Raw genomic sequence first — 22,663 nt, 5'->3', positions numbered from 1 at the left:
TATAACATGCATATAAAATATGCATAGGTCATACATATCTGTATGTTTACATTCTTGTTTGCACAGTAATGGGTCAGACTGACAGGGATGAACTGAATTGTGAACTAAGAAGTAACGCCAAATCAGCAGCTCTCCTAAGGATATTTACTTGGGCTTGAGTCCCACTGAAACCTATAAGGCTTCCGCCTGAATTAATGTCGTTAATGCTGTAGAATTGCTAAGAGGTGTTGTGTGTCTCACCTAATCAGAGCTGCTGGGCTTACTACAGCACCTTCCTGAATTCTTGATTGGATACAGTACTCCTGAAGAAGAACAGGGCCTATCCCTAAACCTAAACTCCAGTCAATTGCTATGCTTTTTATATGAGCTAACTAGTAAATATTGTCATTAGTTACATTGCCATCACTTGCTCTCAGTATCAGCTTTAGTGATAAATGCTAAACTTCCTCACCCTAAAAAAATTAAGACCTCTGGACTTAAATTAATGACACACCAATCTGTTTTATTCAGGGTGAGCGTGGACCCCCAGGTGAAAGCGGTGCTGTCGGTCCTACTGGTTCCATTGGAAACCGTGGCCCATCTGGTCCACCAGGACCTGATGGTAACAAGGTAAGCCAGAAAGGTTGCTATTTTTCTGAAATCCTTGGGAGGGCAGTGTCATCTCCTTGATGCAAGTACTTAGCTGGATGCTGATGACATCAACCCCATATGTGTGTTCCTGAACATCCAATCCTCAGGATATCAATGGTATCTTTCTGTGATTCTGCACTGCAACCTTACAATATCCAGAATATGGCAGTGGGAGCTACCCAAACAAGTCATCAGCCAGATGTTTCAGGAGTCATGTAATATATGGTTGTTTTTTATCACCAATCCTTGTTGTTAGAGGTAGAACTTTTAGAAGTTACATCTATGATATAGAGAGCCCACTGTTGGCACGCTGAAGAGCTTTTGCATGTGCATTGGGCATTCTCACTTTGTTGTTGCCTAAAAGGCAGCTCCTCTTGTGAAGTCCAAGTTGGCTTGAGAAGCTCCTCTAAGTTTCAAGGGTAGGTTGTTGTGTAGTGATAGGAGGGGGTTGCTTTTAGATGAAGAGGACTTGGAAGCTGCACTGTGCATCTGGAGCTAATCAGTCATGTGATTCTCTAGATTAGGGCCTGTGTGTTTTACTCCGCTTCTGCCTACTGGCCTAGATGCAACAACCTATATGTTCACTAAGGCTGCCTTAGGGTGACACCATTTACTGGAGGATTGGGGAGGTGGAGCCTGAAATAGAAAGGGACAGTGCTCTTACTGGGGGGTGGGGGGAGGCTCTTCAGATGGTAATGTCTATTATTTTACCTACTTTCAAATGTGGTACAAGTGCTCTGCTGCACTCAGGTGGAAACACCTGTATGGGATCCTGGACTTCTGGCCCCAAATCCTGTCCTGATGTCACCACTGGAAAAGGAACATTGTACAATGGATTTCTGTGATCTGCTCTGCTTCCAAGCAATTTTGGATTAGACCCAGATCCCCTGTGGAGTCCGGGTCAATCTGAAATAGATCAATTTTTGATTCTCCCCCACCCCCAATTAGCAAACGTACCATATTGAAGGATGGTGGTGGTGGTGCAGCAGGTTCCCAGGAAAAGTCTTGTTAGTAGATGGTCAGACTTAAGACCTTAGATGGAAAATACAGTACCCTGTGCACTGCCAGGATTTTAATGAATCCGGTCTAATATCAGATTAATTCTGAACACCCAACAAACATCCTCCAAATCAATCTGTTTTAATCAGACCCATTCCAAATCAGACATGGAGTGGGGAAGATCTGCCCATTTCCATTTGAGATACATTTGGCTACTTTTACCTGCATGTTTCATAAATAGATCATTAGAATGATAGGAAACACCCCCTCTGTGACTCACTGCAGTCAAATCTTTAGCTACCTATCCAGCAGTATTCAGAAATGCTGCACCTTTCAGAAAACTAGCAAATAGATGATGGCACTGCGACACGTTACTCATTTTTCTCTAGGGCCCTTCAAGGTTTAATCTTCTCTGCCCCCTTTCCTTGCTCTCCTAGGGTGAACCTGGCAATGTTGGTGCAGCTGGTGGTGCCGGCCCAGCTGGCTCTAGTGGAATCCCCGGAGAGAGAGGTGTGGCTGGCGTTCCAGGAGGCAAAGGTGAAAAGGTAAGGCAACAAGGGAAAAATCTGACTCCAATGGCTGTAACAAGACGTTTTTCCGGAGTACATGGATTGCACACAGAAGGCCCAGTTTCAATCCCTGTCATTTCCAAGTAGGCTGGTAAAGATGGCTGTCTTTGCCAGCCCTAGAGAGCTGCTGCCAACAAGTGTAGACAATACTGAGTGAGAAGGACCCATGGCCTGTCTTGGTATAAAGCTGTTTCCTACTATGAAAAAAGCAAGTAGAAATGACCTAGAAGCTTTTGGATATCAACTCAAAGGAGATTTTACTAGCTATTTCCTAGCCACTAAATCCTAAACATTCACATACCTGTGCATACGTCTGATGCTCTGTAGCTGAGTAGCAGATTATCAGAAGCCTTAGATTCTGTCTGCCAGGCTTAGAAATTATCTGGTCTGGTGCAGAGAGACCCAAAGGTCGATACTTGTGTGACACTGTAAGCAGCAGGCGCAATGCATCAGGCATTTGTAAGCAATTTGCTCTGCTGGGAATGTGATCATGACCAGTGCTAAACACTTCTCATCTGTTGAGGCCCTCAAAATCATATAGCTGGGGCAATTATATTAATGTTTTTGTTCATGAATGGATTTGAAATTCCATTGGATGATCTTGAGAGCACCAACAATTATTGATTGATGACCTGAATTCCCTGAAACCATTTTGGGAGATGTTTGTAAATAGTCAACTCTCTTGTTCGTGTGGAACCATTCTTTGTTTCAGGTATTGATACTGAAATTGTCTTAATAAAATGAGTTCCCATCACTTGCAGGAGGCCCAGTCAAGAGTATTCTTATCTCCACTGGCCACCTTGAGCATAGGCAGTTGTAAACGGAAGGAAGTCAAGTAGTGACAGACATTACAGATGAAAGAAGGAAATAATATCTCAGCTACTCTTGATAATCTAATCTACCATTGTTGTGCACTGCAGTATAAAAAAAGATGAGGGTAGCAGTATTTATCTGGGGTAGCAAAAAATGGTCCAGAAGAAAAGATGGGCTGTTGGATAGAATTAAGTTACCTCTTAGTACGTCCTAAACAACTTGGATGCTTTGGTGATATTACTTTGTACAAAGTTCAACAAGGATTGGATATTCTGTATTGCCCCATCAGGAAATGTTGAACACATATACTGAATCAAACAGAAGAATGTAGAATATATGATGTACCTACCTAGAGAAATGCATCCTGCTCTGGCATTAGGTGCAAGCCTAAGACCATCCTTCTGTGAAAAATGCCTGCCTATTATGTCCTCGGTTTCAGTCATTCCATCCCTAAGCTATATTTTCTCCAGTAAAGAGCCCATTCTAGAAACCTTGTTCCATATTCAAAATATGTAACTATATTTTGAATAAAAAGTCATTTAGTACAGCCTTGCCAATGGAATGCGAGAAATAAAACTACATAAATGTGTTCATCTGGATTGTAGATTCAAAGAAGCAGTCGACTGTGGTGGCCATTGACTGGGTAGTGGTAGAGAGACTGCACTGCATGTGATGGAGACAGGTCTATGTGGCAAGCCATTCATGTGTAGTGACTCATCACATAGGACCTCCAAACCTCTCTGGGTTCTCAAGCATGTGCAGACTGGAGGTTATATGTGGTGTGCCACTGCCCACTGCCCACGAATACCTATGGTTTCCCATGTGGTACAGCCTCCATTCAGTCAAACGTACACAACTGTTTATCATTTGAATCTACCCTACATCTTTAGATTAATGCAAAGGAAACAGCCTTGCTTTGCCACTTCAGGGATTATGACTTTTCTTAAAGGTTATTTTTCCTTGCAAAGCATTGTCGTCTGGCTTTTCCATTGTCATATACACACTTCCATCATTTTCAACAATACCAGCAACTTCTCTTGAAGTGGTTGCACTAATTCAGATCTCTCACTGCACTTCCATAAATCTTCTTTATGATATCAGCGCATCAAAGCTTTTGTTTGTGGGTTTCTACACAAACAAGAACCTAATGCGAAGAAAAAACTCTCTGGAAAATACCCTGATGCTGGGAAAGACTGAAGGCAAAAGGAGAAGGGAACGGCAGAAGATGAGATGGCTAGATAGCATCACCGATGCAATGAATATGAACTTGAGCACGCTCCGGGAGAGAGCGCAGGACAGGAAGGCCTGGCGAGCTATGGTCCATGGGGTCACGAAGAGTCGGACACGACTGAACGACTGAACAACAATAACACAAACAAGATGCTATTTCTACCCTGGGGGGGGGAATAATTTATCACTCATATTATACCATGCACTTTATATTAAGATTTCAATCCTGCACTAGTTGAAAGCAATGCACGGTCTTACTGATTGAGGGGTTTTAATTGCCTTTAAACAGGGGATTTAATAAGTGGGTACCAAACAGTAAGCATGTTTACTTAAAAATCAGGCACACTGATTTCATTGGAATGTAATGTCTAGGTGAATGTTCTTAGGTCTGCTGCATCAGCCTATAATAAATAAAAAGAAAAGCCATTTAAATGGGAAAACTTGCTTTTGGAACTAGCATACCCCCTGAAGTCAGTCAGGAGAATTACATCACCAGCAAATCAGGAATTTGTCTGAAATGACCAGCCAAGAACATTCTAGGTTGGGGGGGGGGGGGGATGGGAAGCTAGAAAGGCATCTAATGTATTTTTGGTCCAACACAACCTACCCTGCACCTGCATTCAGCTGGTACTAGCATTCCACCCATCTGTGTGGCAGATAAGGCATTAGCATGGAGGAATGCTAATTTCCATCCCAGGAAACAGTCTGAGCAACCAGACAATGATATGCAATAATTCAGCACATCAGATCTGCTTATAGTAGTCTCACACGTTCAGGTAATCAGGTGATAACTACAGTTATCACATGCATCATATGGGGTGCATGATGTGTGTTAAGAAAAAGTATTAATATTAATATAGTGCTTCGTGTTACAAAGAATAACAAGGACCTTACAATCCATAATTCAATGCAGAGAAAACAAAGGGAAGTGGAGGCAGGGGTAAACAGGGAAAGAATACACAATTATTTACACTTAGACAGTACTTAATGCAGAAATGTAATTTCTATTTGTACTCAGGCTGCACACACAGTTACTGAATAAGGAAGCTTCTGCATCTTTACTTTACCTGCAGATAAGAGCTTCATGAGTAGAATGATCATGAAGTTAGGTGTTCTATAGAACTAATCATAATCCACAGGTGGAGGGGACATGGAGTCTCATTGGTGGATCAATGTGTAGGCTATGGTTAATGCAGTAGGATTATTGATCTGCAGGAAAAACATACATCCCCTCCCCCCACACACACATTTCAGCCCTGGCTGGTGCAAGCCAGTAGGCCTTTGAGGCGGTAGATCTGCCATTTCACACCCCACCCCATGGCTTGAATTGCATTATCTCATTGCTTAGAAAATTTGTTTGAAAAAGTTTTGGAACCACTGTCCCATAAAGCATCTCCCACCAGTTAGACATTGGCCATCACAATTCATGCTGTTTTTCTCCCTTATTTCAGGGTCCATTAGGCTTCAGAGGAGATACTGGAACATCAGGAAGAGATGGTTCACGGGTAAGCATGCTTCTTCAGTTACTTTATTGTTTCAAGGAGTCAAGCAGACAGTCTCTTTAGCAACCATGATGTAAAGGCAGAATAATTAGATTTGCATCACGATACACAACCCATCTGTTCTGGCGCAGTCTCTTAACTTTCAGTGATATTAGCCTGAATTAAGCTAGCTGCAAAAGTAAATGATAAGATTACTTTGATTTTACTTTCCTCCATCTAAATCAACCTGCATTTTCAACACACCACGACTGCATTTCATCACCCAAACTCTCTGTTAAGTTTTGTTATAATACCCACAAAGTTAGGTCAATGGTTACATTGATTTTGGATTGAATTTTTAACTGAAAATCTCAGATGATGCAAGACTTTAAAAAACCAAATTTTTCTCCTGTGCAAGTTATTTATAATTTACTAATGATCCTCTTATATGATCTGAGCCTAGGAAAAAAGCCTGTATTTGAACACTCTGTATTCATATGACCCTGCTTGATCTCCAGGGCGCTCCTGGCGCTGTTGGTGCTCCTGGACCTGCTGGAAGCACTGGTGAAAGGGTGAGTACCAGTCTTTTCAAATACTTCCTAGGCATATTTCTAGAACCAAGGTAGAAAATGTTCATATATGTGTAACTGGCTGTTGCACAGATGCATTTTGTTGGCACATGTATCTAGACTCTTCCCCTGTCGTTACCATACAGAAAGAGCAGCCTGAAGCACACCACTAAGCCCTTTGCACATGAAACTGTGCTTTAGCATCAAAAACACAAAAACATTAGGTTGGATCCTGACTTAGTCATGCTCAGAGTCACCCACTGAAATCAATGGGATAAGACAACTAACTTACATCTCTTTGATTTCAGTGGGCCAAGACTAAGTATGACTAAATCTGGATCCAGCTCATTGAGCTGGACCGAAAGGAAACTAGTTGAACTTGGATCCCATTGAAATCAATGGGACAAGTTCATCATGATTTAAGCCACTGATTTCAATGTGAACTAACTGCAGCTGACTGTCTGGATCCAGCCTGCTGCTGCTGCTTCTGATGATTTTACTTATTAAAATATTTATATACTGTCCATCAGGATGGATTACAGAGGACACTTTACAAAAATTTAAAATACAATTTTAAAAAACAACAACATCAAAACAGATTAGAACATGTAAAATATCAACAGACAAACAGCAGACAAAGAACCATACTTAAAATGCCTAAGGCTGCAATCCTGTTTACACTGAGCTGGTTGCAAGTCCCATAGAACTCAGTTGGGCTTTCTTCTGAGTAGACACGTTCAAGATTGCAGCAGTATTGAACAAATATATTTTTAGCATGGTGCCTGAGAGTCAACAGCTTTGACACCAGGTTACCTTCCACAGGAGGGATTTCCACAATTGGGATACCACAACTGAAAAAGTCATTTTTTTAGTTGACGTCTTATGTCAGATGGAGGAGGAACTCCGAGGAGGGTCTTAGCAGATGACCTGAGGGTGCACGCAGTGATACAGTTGATATATTATTATTCCATATTCCTACAGCACATCTTACTGTCCAAAGAGCTTTCCAGTAATAACTTGATTCACCTCTGTGAAGGTGGACATTCATAGTCCCATTTTACAAATAGTGAAATTAATGCAAATGGCTTGCCCAAGGCAACACAGAAAATGGAAAGCTGGGCAGAGACATGAATCTGGTTTTACCTGGTCCAGTCCAGATGTGCTGTCCACTAGACCTAGGTGGCTCTACAGATTCTATCCTCATCCATAGTAAAACTCCCCAAAGATGTACAGCTCTACCCCAAAATGAAACAGGTGTGAGGAAACATCCCCAGAAATAGGTGAATGAGAGAGTTGTCAGTGTGGAGAGTGGGAGTGTAAGTCTCATAGTACATAATACTGAAGTCATAACAAGAGAGAAATCGGAGATAGTTTTCTTGTCTGATTTTGTACACAGGTCTTCAATCTTAGAGCTCTTCCTAGTGGTGTTTTAGAATCCTAAGGAATGGAAAACAAAACAAGATGGAGAGATGAGCATACTCATTTTACTTGTCTTTCTATGCTATGAAGTAGCTTGATAGCATTCCATGGGTTGGATCCAGCTTAGTCTTCCTTTAATTAGACCCACTAAAATCAATGGGACTTAAGCGAGGCTTATATTTCTCAAACACCACCACCTATGCCACACAACAAATCACATTTGAACCCAAAGGGATTTTTAAAAGACAATTTTGATATGGAAGTGGGAGAGGGTCTACAGTTCAAAGAAAAAAGTAAAAAGTCTCATTGGGGATAGCGAAGCCTTGGGCATACCTAAAATTGCTCTTTGGATCCTAGGGACCAATGGGCAATTTATTCTTTGATTTAGAGCATTTTTATCCCTCTCTTCAGCCAAAGGGGTTCCCAAAGTTTCTTAGAGACAACTTTTTTAAAAAGCCCCTGGCCCTCAGCTAGGGATGTATGGATCTTCTAAAATCCGCTCCACCTGTGTTTCACAGATTGTCAGGCACCTTTTGTTCCATGGTCTGCCCATCAGTGGAATCAGATTTTTTTGTTTCTGAATTTGCGCAATTTCACATTTGCGCCAATGCGCAATTAAGCAATTTTGCAGTGGGTGAGGATGTGCAAATGCCCTGAAATGTGCATTTTCACTCTTTAGCCTATGGGGAAAATGCATATTTTTGGCTGTTTTCTTTAATGTGTATTTTTCTACAACGAAATTTGTGCAAATTTTGGGAAAGTTAGAAAAGCGGTCCATAAGTCCACGGAATCTGCCCAACAGGGGAAAAGCCAGTCTGCTGTGGAATCCACAGGTCAGATTCATGAAAACAGGAACTCATTTAGTTCCATTGTGGATTTCTGCAATGGAACCAAACTTAGAGCCTAAGTCATGAGCTGAGAGGAAAAAGTGAAGGGGAGGGAGGAGCAAAAAATAAAACATGAGCACTAGGGATGAAAGTTACAGCATTCTTAGAATCACCAGTGTAGATGGAAACAGTTCAGGGAAAGGTGGAGCTGAAAGGAGCTTGTCTCTCAGCAGAGCTGATGGAGTGGCCCTGCTTCCCTTCTCTCCCTCTGCTGCAGCTAGGTGACAGTAGGGATGGCAGAGAATTCCGCCACAGATCTCGGTGAGGCCGAATGCCAGTGCATTCGGCCCCCCGAAATCTGTGGAGTAACAAAGCCCCACCCCGCTCCCCAACCTGCGAAAGGCGTGCGAAATGGGACACCTACCTGCTGCCGTTCATGCTGACTTGCGAATGGTGGCTGCGGCCGCCATTCACTTCATCACTAATGCCATGATAGGCTACGTAAATACTTACGTAGCCTGTCACGGCTAATGCAGGGACACCATTTGCGTCCCTGCGGAAGCCTTGATAGGCTGCGTATGTATTTACTTAGCCTATCACGGCAAAAAAAAAAGGGAACGCAAATGGCGGTGGCTACAGCGGCCGCCATTTGTCTTCCCTTTTTTTTTGCCGTGATAGCCTACATAAATATTTACGTAGGCTACTATGGCAAAAGAGGGGCGCAAATGGCGTAGTGGCCACCATTTGCGTCCCTTTTTTTTTTGCTGTAATAGGCTACATAAATATTTACTTAACCTATCACAGCAAAAAAAAAGGAACGCAAATGGCGGCCGCCGTAGCCGCCGCCATTTGCATTAGTTGTTTTTTGGGGGGTTTTGCCGTGATAGGCTACGTAAATATTTACGTAGCCTGTCATGGCAAAATACAGGGACGCAAATGGCGGCGGCTACGGCAGCTGCCATTTGCATCCCTGCAGGCTGCCCAGAGGCTGGCTGTCCAGATGTGAGTGGCCCTGGCCGGCGGCTCTGCGGAATCTCCATGGAGCGGAGCCAGCCGGAGAGAATTTCGGGGGTAGGGACGGAGTGCCTCCCCCCCACCGCTAATGTCACCCTTCGAAAAGGTAAGTGACTTTCGTACATCCTTAGGTGACAGTTGAACAAAAGCCAAATACATCTGATCTCTCAGCACACCTGATTGACTGGGGTCTATAATGGGCTAGTTAGTATCCTAGTAACACTGATCCTTTGTGCGTTTTAGGGTGAATCTGGTCCCGCTGGCGCAGCTGGTCCTGCTGGGCCTCGTGGAGTACCTGTAAGTAGTGAAACATTCCTTTTTCAAAATATAACAGTAACAGATTCTAGAAATGTTTCCTAGGGAAAGGTGGATTGCTTTTCTCATTGGCTGTGTTTTTATTCCTCACGCCCACTCCAGGGTGAACGTGGTGAGGCTGGCCCTGCTGGTCCTCCTGGATTCGCTGGCCCTCCTGTAAGTATGAAAGAGGAGGTTCACTTGTTCCAGTTTTGTACTGGTTTGGGGTTGCTATGCATTTTGAGTCACATCTTCTCTTGAATTTTTCAGGGTGCAGCTGGTCAGACCGGTGTTAAAGGTGAAAGAGGCCAAAGAGGACCTAAAGGTGACGTAGGCCCTCAGGGTGCCATTGGCGCCGTCGGTAACGCTGGCCCCGCCGTAAGTACATTGGATATTTATTTATTTATTTATTTATTACATTTCTATATTGCCCAATAGCCGACGCTCTCTGGACATTCACAACCATTACAAACATAGAATACAGCATGATAAAATACAATATAAACATTTAACAGTTTAAAACTACAGTATGAAATAAAAACCAAAACGAAAATTAAACCTATCAGCAGTGCAAACTGTATTTCCATATGAGTTTCAATACACAATAGTAAGACTATTACTGCTGGCATACATCACTGATAATAATCAGATACGGTTGTCATAAATACTCTCAGTTCAAGGAATTAAGAATGATATTATGAGTAGTACAACAGTAGCTACTTAATACTGCTGTTTATTCACATATGACATCCTTCCTACTCCTCCATGACTGGTAGTATATGATCCAGCATTTTTCATCAAAATATTATCTTATGTAGAAGGGGAGTTGTAATGGTTGGTAATGTAAATGTTGCAGACTCTGATTTCTGCAACATAAAGACTCTTGAAAACAAAGTTAGGAACTTTGGGTGATGTCCCATCAGTGTTATAACTCCCGTCACAAAATGGTGGTGTCAACATTTCCTGTGGCCTCTTCTATGCCCTTAAGCCAGTGGACATGATCAACTCTACAAACTGTTGCCAGTGCAACTGTTGTAGTTAGGTCATCCCTACTGTTCTTCTAAGGAAGATTGTTGTTGTCTTTTCATAGGAGAGCTTACCTTAATGAGGGCTCTATAAGGCCTTTATTAGAGTATGAAGCAGGGCTCTGATCCTGCTTCCAATAAAGCTAGATCAACTGGAATCAAGATTATTTGACAGCTGGAACTTTGGAATACTTTGTTTGTCTTATCTTTTCCACTCTTTTTTCTCGTATATAGGGTCCCGTTGGCCCTGCAGGCCCTACTGGAGGCCGTGGTGATGGTGGTCCACCTGTAAGTCTGAAACTTCTTATGTTCACCCCCACCCACCTTCTCTGGAGTTAATTGATCTTTGTGAATCCTAATCTTCCCCTTGGTCTTCTTCGGTAGGGTGCCACCGGTTTCCCTGGTAATGCTGGAAGACCTGGACCTCCTGGCCCCTCTGTAAGTAGTTACTAAGAATGGTCCATCTGTACCTCTTAACAGGTTAGAATTATATAACTGTTAGCTACTTCTGATTCCTCTTTCCAAAGAATACTCTAGATAACGGGGGGTTCCCTAGAACTTTATCAGCAGTTGTTCAATGAGAAGATCCAAAATAGTGAACAAACTTCTTTTCCCAACATCATTATGCAGAGTGAGGCAGCTGCCTCAGGCAGCAGATGCTGGAGGAGAGGCAGCAGTCCCCCTCCCACTGTTCCCCAAGTCCCCTAAACTAGCCTCCTCTGCCCACTAAACTAGCCAGCTGCCTTCAGGTTCAATGGAGGGTGTGGTTCCATTGACACTATTCAAGTAAGATTCAGTTGCCATTATGGTCAGATTTTGTATATGGAATTGAGCAAGGTGTGTGTGTGGGGGGGGCACCACCTTGAATTTTGTCCCAGACAGAAAAAATGTCTTGGGCAGGCCCTGGTGCAGGGCATATGCTCTGCCCACAGAACTAGGGCCCCCTCCCCACATTGCAAACTTGTATTTAAATACAAACGTTCAGAGAGCAAAAGGTGTGAGGCTTTGATTAAGCCATTGATACCCAACTTTGTGGCATTCCCAGTTTTGAAAATGTAAGGCAAAGCATACTTTACACCATGATTTCTTTCATACTGTAGAACCTCTTTAGTTCATCACTTTAACATTTTCAGTAGATGGCAGTGGGGCGGGCGGGTTAAGACTAGAGCAGAGATGGGCAACGTTGTGCCCACAGGCACCAATGCACAACCAGACACCCTTCTTTTGCACCTGCCAAGGTGCCCTACCCCTCCCACTTTTCGGTTAAATTTACACATTTTCTTACCAGCAGCCAGGAATGCTATGAAATAAGTTTCTGTTGGTACTGAAAACTGTGGGTTCACTGTAGTTGTTCAGTGAGTTGGGGCTCACACCCCACCTCTGTTTAGAACTCTGTCTCTGGGGCAGGTTGCCTGTCCTTCACTATGTCTCACATGGCAGCTATTTTGTGGTGGTGCCAGGACAGTTTCTTAAATTGTCAAATTTGCCCATGGCCCAAAAAGTTTGTTTACCCCTGGACTAGAGTAAGGGATGATCAAAGAGAGAAAAGATTACAGATTTTGGATTGAGGAAGCCAGCAGATCCTGGGTTCAGTTCCTAGCATATCCACCTACAGTAAAAGCATCCCAGGAAATGACTGGGAAAGGCTCTGTTGGAGACATCATACGACACCACAAGGCAGCTTTGCTTATGTATTCCATGAAACCTTGCCATTTGTGTAGTTTCTTTTGCAAACTGGCAGTTGTGAATGCATTATAGTTCTTTTATTTAATGTATTTAGGAAGCAGCCTTATACAGTATATAAAGAGTCAGATCAGTAGTATGTCTAGCTCTATGATGTCTACACTGACCAGGAGAAGCTCTTCAAGGTTCCAGACGGGTCTTTTCCAGCTCTGCATAGAGATGTCAGGGACTGAACCTAGGCCCCTTTCCTTGCAAAGCTCTGTCTTGCAAGCACTCCACCATTTAGTTATGGCCCTTTAATAATTCAGGAAGTTGCTTTAGCTTATGGCCAAGAAGATCATTAAAACTGGGGGTTGCAGTCTTTCAGAAATCTTCAAAGGAGGTCTGACAGGTTCTTTATCAGAAGGTTTTCCTTCGTTCAAGAACGAAAAGGTTCTATTTCCTCTCAACTTACATGCCTATCTCAAACCGTTCCTAGGATATCTGGCAGGCAAGCTAGGAATATTGTAAACCTGGAGAAAAGATTTAAGATATAGGCATAATCTCAGGCAGTGAATGCAAAAGGAACCACAACTTTAGCTTTCTATGGGCTAGTTTGTGGTTGTTGCTGACCCACAGCTCATAGTTCCTAATTTCTTGATGAACACTGCAATCCTATGCATATGTACCTAAGAATAAGTTCCACTAAATTGAATGGAACTTATTTCCAATCATTTATGCATAGGGTTGGAGGGTGAGTCGATTGATTCCAGACAAGCTTTTTAAGATAGACAAGCTTGTAGGAAGAAGCCAACCCTACAAAGTTAAAATGTCCCCAACAAGTATCTTTGTCAGTTTTTTGCTGTTTGGTTTAATATATTGCTCTCCATATGGTGGTAAAGTAGGGATGTCACTCTGTAATTACACAGATATTTTATTTCTAGGGTATCACTGGTCCCTCCGGACCCCCTGGCCCAGCTGGCAAAGAGGGTATTAGAGGCCCACGTGGTGACACTGGACCAATTGGCCGTGCTGGTGAAACTGGTATTGTTGGACCACCTGGTTTCAGTGGAGAGAAAGGTCCAAGTGGAGAAAGTGGTGCTGCCGTAAGTTATTCAGAATTATTTCTCATTCCTAAAGGTCACTTGTTACACACTCTTCTTTTTGTATTTCGCATAGACATATGTATCAGCCAACTCAACTCATAAGTATGTGTTCAGAGTATATGAGAACCTCTTTCCCTTTAAGTACAAGTGTAGACATAAACTAGGGGTAGGCTCTCCAGAAGTTTTGGACTGAAGCTCTTATCTCCAGCCAGTATGGCCAACAGACCGGAATTATGAGAACTGTAGTCCAGAACATCCGGAGAGCACCAGGTTTCCTTCCCCTGAAACACATGCATAAAATTTGATGTCCCCGGCTGATATTGGGGTCACAGGCAACCAAATTTAATGATATAGGTTCTCTGGGTCAGGTTCTGCTGATTTTACCCCTGAGTAATATTTTTACTCTGCCCATAAGCCTTGCTGCTCTCAGTAGGACTGCTCCTACTCACCCTTTTTGTACTTATAAGTCTTGTATTTATTCAAATAATTGTTAAGATGTAGGTTGGGTTACAGTGTGTGTGTGTGTGTGTGTGTGTGTGAGAGAGAGAGAGAGAGAGAGAGAGAGAGAGAGAGAGAGAGAGGTGGGGGGAGACATTAGTAGAATCTGCCTTTTTGTAACGGAAGTGTTGAAGTTGTATCCATGTCAACTTTGCTGAGTTGGAAATGAAAGCCAATATATGAGGCTAGCAAAGACATTCCTTAATATCCTGGATTGCAATATCCAGAGCATGCTCTGGAATTCTATGCAATGTAAAGGATTACTATGGCAGAGATGCAGGATTTCCTAAAAACATTTTGACATAAAGGATGTGATGCACAGCCCATTACATTGGATGGCAGATGTCCTAGTGATGATGACTGTGAATCACACCCAAAATCTCTTTTGGAAAGACTTGAAAAGAAATGAAAATACTGAAAATACCTAGCTTCACCTCAAATAGTACTTTACACCTGCTCTTCAGGTATAACGCTGATGTGTCTAAAAATGGGTCTCAGTAAATTGCAAGCTATGTCTTAGCAATCTTTGACCTGCATCTCTAAATTCATAACCACAAGGTCACTAGCCTTACAGTGCAATCCTATACATGCCTATTCAGACGTCGGCCCCATTGAATTCATTGAGACTTACTTCCAGGTTGTATAGGATTGCAGCCTTATTTAGAGAGTTTAGGGAGGAGATCACTGCCATTGTTGAAGGGTATCACTTCACTTGGTAGAGGTGGAGCCAGGGGGCTGCACATGGCTGGATGGAGAAGAGCTAGCACCATCCACCATGATGTGACTGACCTGCAGCTCCCAATGAGAATTGCTAGCCATGCTCCAGATTTGGTACCTGGCTGCACCATGGAGTCCCATCCATCACTGGCCCAGTTACCAGCAGGCAGTGCCCTCCAGCACTGGCTCAGTTACCAGCAACCAAAGTTGCTACTTAAATGTAGTAGCCTAGTAGCACATTCAGAAGCTCTTTTATGAACTGCCACTGCTTGGCTTGCATTCAAATTCCGTTAAATATTTTCTTTACCTTGGATCTGCTTGCACGCAGTTTAAGTTTGCAGCATAAATGATGCAGTGATGCACATGATGGGTTTTTCATGCCATGAGCCTAACAGCATTGTAAGACTGTTTTTTGTTACTTTAATGCCCGCAAAACTAATTCGAAAACTTGCCCCACTATGGCCAGATCCTTACACAGAGACCAAAGAAGGAAACCACAAAACATTTTAACTCAAAGGATGCAATCTGTGTTCTGTTGCAGTGGATAGAAATGTCCCAGTGATGCTGATGGTGGATGAAACCCCAAATCTCTTGTAATCAGGCTAAAAAGGACATTTTAAATCAGGGAATTAACAATATCTGACTCTGTTTCAAACTGTGTATTATACTTGCTCTACAGCAGTATAATAATCCCAGGTGCAAGTGGCTGCTGTTGGGTCCATTTAATAAACAAGCTACCTTTAGCTTCAAATAAGAGCTAAACCTGTCTTTCTGCATTTGGTACACCAGACCTGCACACGCTGTGGCCCTCCCAACGGAATGCAATCCACCAGCCTGCTTTTATCCCTTAGAAGCTGGTGCAATACCATGGGGAATTTTTTTTGGGGGGGGGGAATCTATCATTTTCATTTAAAAGAGTATCTTTGTTATTGAAGTCCTTAGGCCTGTTCCAGCATGAGCATGCATTCACAATCCCAAACTTAACTAAAATGATGAGAAATGGAAATCATATCTTAAGGCAATGTACAGCACATCTGATTTGTTTTGAAGTTGACTAGATATTTGGGTACATCAGAATTGATCTGGGCTATTCTGAGATCAAATGAAGCTGCTGAAAGGGACAGGAAGCACCGGTTTGCATTTATGATACATACAGGTTTGCTAGTCTGTAAAAAGGATGTGAAAGTTGTATTCTGCTCTCTCTCTTCCATGTAGGGTGCTCCTGGTTCCCCAGGTCCTCAAGGTATCCTTGGAGCTCCTGGTATCCTTGGTCTTCCTGGCTCTAGAGGAGAGCGTGGTCTCCCTGGCGTTGCTGGATCACTTGTGAGTACCATGTTGGCCAGATCTTCTACTAGGTGATAAATATGTTTGTCTGGAATTAGGATGGGCCATGCTAAGACCCATGTTGTTGAAATCCACCCTGGTTTTAAAAAAATGTGACTCCCTTGCTTTACGTATAATAACGGAACACCTGAATGAAAGATTTGTAAAGTAACTGAACATCCCCTTTCACAAGCCAAAGACTTATTTGTGTATGCAGTGATGAGACCGATCCCCTGGTGGGGGAATGCATTTTTAGGCACTTTCCCATTTAGAAATGTCCCAAAATCTTAATGTATTTATTACATTTCTAGCCCAGCTTTTTTCATGAAGGAACTCAAGCCAGCAAACATGGGGTTCTTAGGCAGTCTCCCATCAAGGCGCTGACCAGGCCGAGGCCTGCTAAGCTTCGGCCAGGTTGCTGTATGATGTGCCTTTAGACCATGGGTGGGCAACCTGTGGTCCTGCAGTTGTTTTAGCATGCAGCTCCCATCATCTCTCACCACTGGCTAGGCTAGCTAGGGCTGATGGGAGCTGTAGGCCAAAAACATCTGGAGGGCCACAAGTTGCCCACCACTGTTTTAGACCATAGCTCTGTGACCTATGAAGAAAATTTGTGACAACTCTGTTGCCTAGTAGGCTTTGCTACCCCTGTGGAGTTGTGTTTTGACTTATAGCTTGGTCCTATGAACCACTGCATTGTGGCCGTATTTTATGGAATGTGGCTTTAGGATCCAATACTGGCATGAGAGCTCAGCTAGTCCCTTCATGCTAGTTGTTGTCCCTTGTCTTTGCCACAGACAAGGATGACTGTACCATTCTGCAGGGAATATGCTCAACTTTCTCTGATGGAAGGTCAGGGATTGGCTATTGCTTGGCAAGTGAAACTGAGACTTCTGGTCCTGCCCTGCATGCTCTGGCAGTGCAAATTGTTGCTTGCACCACCACAGCAAAAGCAGATACTGAGCTTCCCCACATACTTTCCATTTGCTAGTCATAAGTCCTCTGGGTGGAAGCTGCATCCCTTCTATATTCTGTAAAGCATCTGACATGGACTATTGGCATTAACAAAAGATTAGATAGTAGTGACTTCAATAATAAATGAGCATATATAATACAGTGAGTATTTTGCTAGTTTAGTGTATGAACAGCAATGAAATGTATCCCTGTTGTTGTTGTTTTTAGGGAGAGCATGGTCCCACTGGTATTGCTGGTCCCACAGGTGCTCGTGGCCCATCCGGTCCCGTTGGCTCCCCTGGTGTGAATGGTGGCCCTGGTGAAGCTGGACGTGATGTAAGTCATTCTTTTCAGTCATAAAAATGGGGAAAACCTAAGTTACAAAGTACCTAAGTTTCCAGCAGTGTTTAACATCGCAGCTGAAGGCTCAGTTATCTTTCTTCCACACGGAAGTATTTTTTTTATATTTATTTTTTAGTTCTTTGAAACGGAACCTGGATAAATAAATGGGATATGAGTTGTAAGGGACTTTGTAGACAGAAATGTGCTTAAGAAATAATTGACAGCAATAAATTTTATCCCACAAAGTGATGTACTTTAAATCCCATCACGTTCTCCGGAGTGTTAACAGAAAAACATCTTTTAGTGTAGCTCAGGGGTGGACAGAAGGTAGATCTGGATCCACTGTTAGATATGAGTGATTTGCAGTAGATCAGTAAGGATTTCTGACTCCTAACTGTTGAGCAATAGCAGCAACAAAATGATTCCACCTTGCCCTAAATTATACTACTGGAATGAAGGAAGGTTGGGGTAATCAGGTGCAGTTTGTGTGTGGAAGGACGGTAAGTACCGTTCAGTTCTGGTACTCAATACAGATTGAATGTCTTTTGTGCTAAGCTCTGGTTGGTGGAACTTGAAGTTCTAGTAAGGAAGTAGATGCTGCAAGCTAGTAGTCTACATCTCTCTATGGAAGCACAAAAACAGGAAGCAGGCCTCACTCATGCCTTCTTTCTCTCTGCAAGTTCAAAGCTCACAAGTATGTGATTACAGACACTGTGTGGAGGCCCTTGCAAGCACAGATCCATTAATGTGCAGTCTCCACCAGGAAGTGCTGTCTGCACTGGTCAACATGCATCCCAGGGCTACACTAGCTGTCTTTGTAGGAAATCCCTCACTGAGAGTGTGACGCATGGCTGCGGTGGTGCAAACATGCTACTGTTAAAGTGAAAATAAAGTGCTGGTAAAGAGAAAAATATAATATTTATATTGAAATAACACAGTTCTCTCCCAGTGAGGTGTTGGGTCCAGCCAGTGGTCTGGAAGGTAGAACAACAGCCCATTGCTTTTAAGCTAGTGAAGCAAAGCTGTAACAACATCGTAATAAATATAAATAAACAGAATGCATATAAATGAATTGGTATGTTTCTCCAATGCCTTGTTTACATGGCACTTAACAGAACAATATCTGCTTAATGATACTCAAGTGATTTCACAAATTACTTTAGGAATAAATGCTATGGTGTAAAGAAATTGTCCTAAAAAGCGAGCACCGGTGTGTGTGCTGCTAAAGTTTGATTTGATGCTCTGACTTGGATTGATGCTCTGACTTGGATTCCTGCATTGAGCAGGGGGTTGGGCTCGATGGCCTTGTAGGCCCCTTCCAACCCTACTATTCTATGATTCTATGATTTGCTGCTCCCTCCTGCCTCTTTCCTTTTTCTTCATATCCCACCACAACCACCACAGTTATTAACAGTAAGTCATAGGACTCAGCAGATTTAAGAAGTTGGATAATGGACATACTGTTGTTTAATATTCCATAACCATGGGTAAAGCTGGAAATCTGGAGCAAAACTATTATGTTGGAAGTAGATAGTGATATAGATTATTATTCCACTTAGGCTTTTGACCTGTTCTGTGGTTTGGAGATGGAGGGTGGAGATTAAATATGTACTGAGAGTTCACATTCAGTAAAGTTAATCTTTTTAAAAGGTCTGTATGATATTAAGAACATATTCTTTCTTCACAGGGAAATCCAGGTAATGACGGCCCTCCAGGCCGTGATGGTGCTCCTGGTTACAAGGTAATCCTGCTCTCCTTTTTCTAAGCATTAATTAAACTGTGCTTGTCACAAGCCAATTTCTGTGTACTTATCTAGATCATCTGCTTTCCTCTTGCATTCATCTTTTTAGGGTGAACGTGGTGCCCCTGGCAACGTTGGCCCCCATGGCGCTCTCGGTGCTCCTGGCCCCCATGGTTCTGTCGGTCCTGCTGGCAAACCTGGAAATCGTGGTGAACAGGTACGTGACCTTTCTCCCTTATGTAAAAACAAAATTGCCTCTAAATAAGTCATATGCAAACTCTTAGGGATAGAGTAAAGACTTTGGGGGCAGGCCCTGTGTTGAGCCATATTCCACACAGCCTCTCTCCCTGGAAAGGCTCTCCAAGCAATATCCCTTATGGCATTAAAAAGCCTGGCAAAAACTCTTAGGAAGGCCTTTGGGGAGAGCTTTCAGCATGTCTTTTATTGACCAGTTGTATTTTTATATTGGATTTAATTGTGATTATTTATTGGGCTGGGTTTTAGGTATTACACAATTGGGACCCTGCTGCAACAAAATGTTGCAGGTTGGAGTGCCCTTGTTAGTGATCCAGCTGCCACCCATGCCCTCTTCCAGGGTACTCTATTCCATTTGTATCCCTTCTGGTTTTCTATTCCCCTTTGCACAGACACTCAATATTCTGTGCCCTCTGAGCATGCTCAGTCCTCATTGGGCTGTTGGGGGTGGGGAGGCTGAACCCTTAGGTTTTTTTTCCTTGAAGATATTTTGCACTTTTGCAAACTTTGGGATACCCCTGAGCATGCTGATACCTCCCTCTTGTTTTTCAGTGGTCCCATTTTGACAACAATCCTGTTGACACTCACCAGCTGAGTTCACTAGTATAAGATGTAATAATTTTTGTTATCATTCTGACCCCTGAGGGCCTGTTGGATGATAGGGAGAGAAATAAAGGTCGATGATGATGACACTAATTATATTTTGTGGCTCTACATTAGCCTTTGATCCATAAACCACCCTTTATCATCATTTTTCATACGTGTACAAAGGCATGTATCAATAAACTGGACAAAGCTATGTGACATAAGCTTTCTGCCATTACACTGTTTGGCTTCCTTGGAAAAGAAATCAATTTGCAACCAGTCCCAAGAAAACAGTGCCTTTGGGCAGGGGAAACCCATGCAAACAGTTTCATTCTGGCATCCATTTGCTCTGAGTGGCTTTGCGTGTTATGTAATGCATGGGGAATAGGAAGCACAAGTGACTTAAAGTTCCGTTCATTGCATTTATTTTAATACATGAAGTAGAATTGTAACATCTCTTCCCCTGCTCCCATGGTGAGATGGACACGCTTCCAATGAAAGAATAAATTGTGCATCTGCCCATAGGAGAAATAAGGAAGTTCTACTTTGAACATCACGCAGAAATGTGGAGAACAGGAAGTGTGATCCGCAGGCACTTCCTGTTCTCTTAGTTCAAACCAACATATGAAGCCTCTTTTTGGTCATTCATTCTTTAGACAAGGAAGGGGTTTTTGTCATCACAAGGTACAGTAAGCAGCTTTTCTGTTGTGCTACCATTTCAGGGTCCTGTCGGTATTGCTGGTCCTTCTGGCCCCGCTGGTGCAAGAGGTCTCGCTGTAAGTCTGATTTCTGTTTTGTTTCTGGTTTCTTTTAATAAGGATGGCCCTTCTGGAGATAGGGATGAGGTTTTGGAAATAAGTAAGAGGGGTGAATAAATCATGGGGAAATGTCGGAATGAGTAGTAAATGTAGAATATGATAGTGGTCTTACATTATAGCTGGAACAATCTGAGATTGTAATGGCATAGGAATGTTCATGGGACACTTGGCATAACTAGGGATGGGGGAGAAATTTGTTTGCTTTGTATTTTAATGTGAGCTTGCGTAATTTGACACTTTTAAATCACTATACAAACTGAAACTGTTATCCCTCAAAATTCGCACTTCTCTGAATTTTACACTGCAGTTCTGCAATCAAGAAACGCATACAAAATGCATACATTAGGGGACATAATGTTAAAAACATATTATATTAGGAAAATTGCTTGCAACAATGTGTATGTTAGGCAATGCTGTGTACAAAAGTGCATGCATTAGGAGGAAAGTAAACAAGAATGCTTAGGAATTTTCATGCAAATGAACCAAACTTAAGACTAAAATGAGAAATTGAGAGAAACCTCAATTGACAAATGTGACTATATTGAAGCATTACCCCTTTCCTCATACAGTCAATAGATAAAGAGAAAGCAAATGTCAAGCGTCATCATTTTTCAGTGCAAGCTCATAAAAAAGTGGGCAACCTGTGCAAGCTACGTTAGGATATAAGCAAAATCGATACACAGGAAAACTTCTCTTCCCAAGTTAGGCCTTGGTCTGTTCCTATTAGCACAGAGCTGCCTTCCCCAGCCTGGTGGCCTCCAGATGTTTTGAATGGCAAGTCCCATCATCCCTGACCATTGCTGGCTAATGGGTGTTATAATCCAAAATACCTGGAATGCACTGGATTGGGAAAGACTGACATAGAGTACCATCACCAGCAGAATAAACACAACAAAAAAGGAGTGGGGGTGGGGGAGAATCCCAAATGGTGCAAATCAATATTTCTGAAAGCATCCTTATGCATTTTGAGCCTCAGTTCTTGCTCAGTGGAATCATTTTTGAACAAAGACAAACCTGCTTTCTAGGCATGTCAACTCTTAAAAGAGGCTTGAAACTATCTCTGGGAGTGGGAAGCTCTTTGAAAACCTTCCATGTTGAACCTTTCATTTTTGTTCCTTTCCATAGGGCCCACAAGGACCACGTGGTGAGAAAGGTGTTGCTGGAGATAAGGGACCCAGAGGCATGCCTGGTTTCAAAGGACACAATGGACTTCAGGGACTGCCTGGCATTTCTGTAAGTGTATTGTCTGAACAATGAGGGCAAACAACAACAGAAATAAAGCTGTCCTGATAAACAGAAAGTTCACTGTGTTACCGGATCCAAGAGCCTTTATGGCCTAATCCCTGTGAAGGACTTACCTTCCTGAAGTTTCCTTTTAATACTAGAAAAAATGGAACTTGCAACTAAATGTTGCTGCATAGCATGCTCCTGTTCAGGGTTCTAGCCAGCAAGCCAGTCATGCCACCTCCCAGGATACTCCATTCTATTCCCTCTCCCCACCTCCTGGTTTTCCATTTCCCCCAACCGTCAATCAGCATTCTATGCCCACTGAGCATGCTTAGTTCTCATTGGATTGCATTGGGGGTTTCATTCCCTTAGGGGGCAATCCTATGCATGTTGAGATAGGAAAAGGGGCTTACAATTCCCAGCATTGCCATGCTGCCTGTGGAAAGCTGGGAATTGTAGGCCTTTTTTCCTGTCTAAATATGCATAGGATTGTGCCCTTAGTGCGTGTGTGTGTTTTCCTAAAGGGCGGGGGTAGTACTTCTGCAACCTTGAGGCTCCCCTTAGC

At 42.8% G+C, this 22,663-nt stretch overlaps 1 protein-coding gene across 1 annotated transcript in view; it reads left to right on the top strand.

Annotated features, from left to right (window-relative positions):
- COL1A2 (collagen type I alpha 2 chain) overlaps window positions 1-22,663 on the top strand; it is a 70,663-nt gene that overhangs the window by 39,349 nt on the left and 8,651 nt on the right. Inside the window, exons 29-44 of the mRNA XM_084858792.1 lie at window positions 511-609; window positions 2,067-2,174; window positions 5,693-5,746; window positions 6,241-6,294; window positions 9,795-9,848; window positions 9,969-10,022; window positions 10,116-10,223; window positions 11,105-11,158; window positions 11,255-11,308; window positions 13,477-13,638; window positions 16,069-16,176; window positions 17,359-17,466; window positions 19,160-19,213; window positions 19,323-19,430; window positions 20,776-20,829; window positions 21,997-22,104. Of these exons, the coding sequence (XP_084714918.1) occupies window positions 511-609; window positions 2,067-2,174; window positions 5,693-5,746; window positions 6,241-6,294; window positions 9,795-9,848; window positions 9,969-10,022; window positions 10,116-10,223; window positions 11,105-11,158; window positions 11,255-11,308; window positions 13,477-13,638; window positions 16,069-16,176; window positions 17,359-17,466; window positions 19,160-19,213; window positions 19,323-19,430; window positions 20,776-20,829; window positions 21,997-22,104 (1,341 nt within the window). The remainder of the gene's footprint in view (window positions 1-510; window positions 610-2,066; window positions 2,175-5,692; window positions 5,747-6,240; window positions 6,295-9,794; window positions 9,849-9,968; window positions 10,023-10,115; window positions 10,224-11,104; window positions 11,159-11,254; window positions 11,309-13,476; window positions 13,639-16,068; window positions 16,177-17,358; window positions 17,467-19,159; window positions 19,214-19,322; window positions 19,431-20,775; window positions 20,830-21,996; window positions 22,105-22,663) is intronic.

Source organism: Heloderma suspectum, chromosome 5 (assembly GCF_057233095.1).
Source record: "Heloderma suspectum isolate Gila_16-S chromosome 5, 16-S_ref, whole genome shotgun sequence".
Classification (NCBI taxonomy): domain Eukaryota; kingdom Metazoa; phylum Chordata; class Lepidosauria; order Squamata; family Helodermatidae; genus Heloderma; species Heloderma suspectum.
This window is presented reverse-complemented; position numbering and strand designations above follow the sequence as displayed.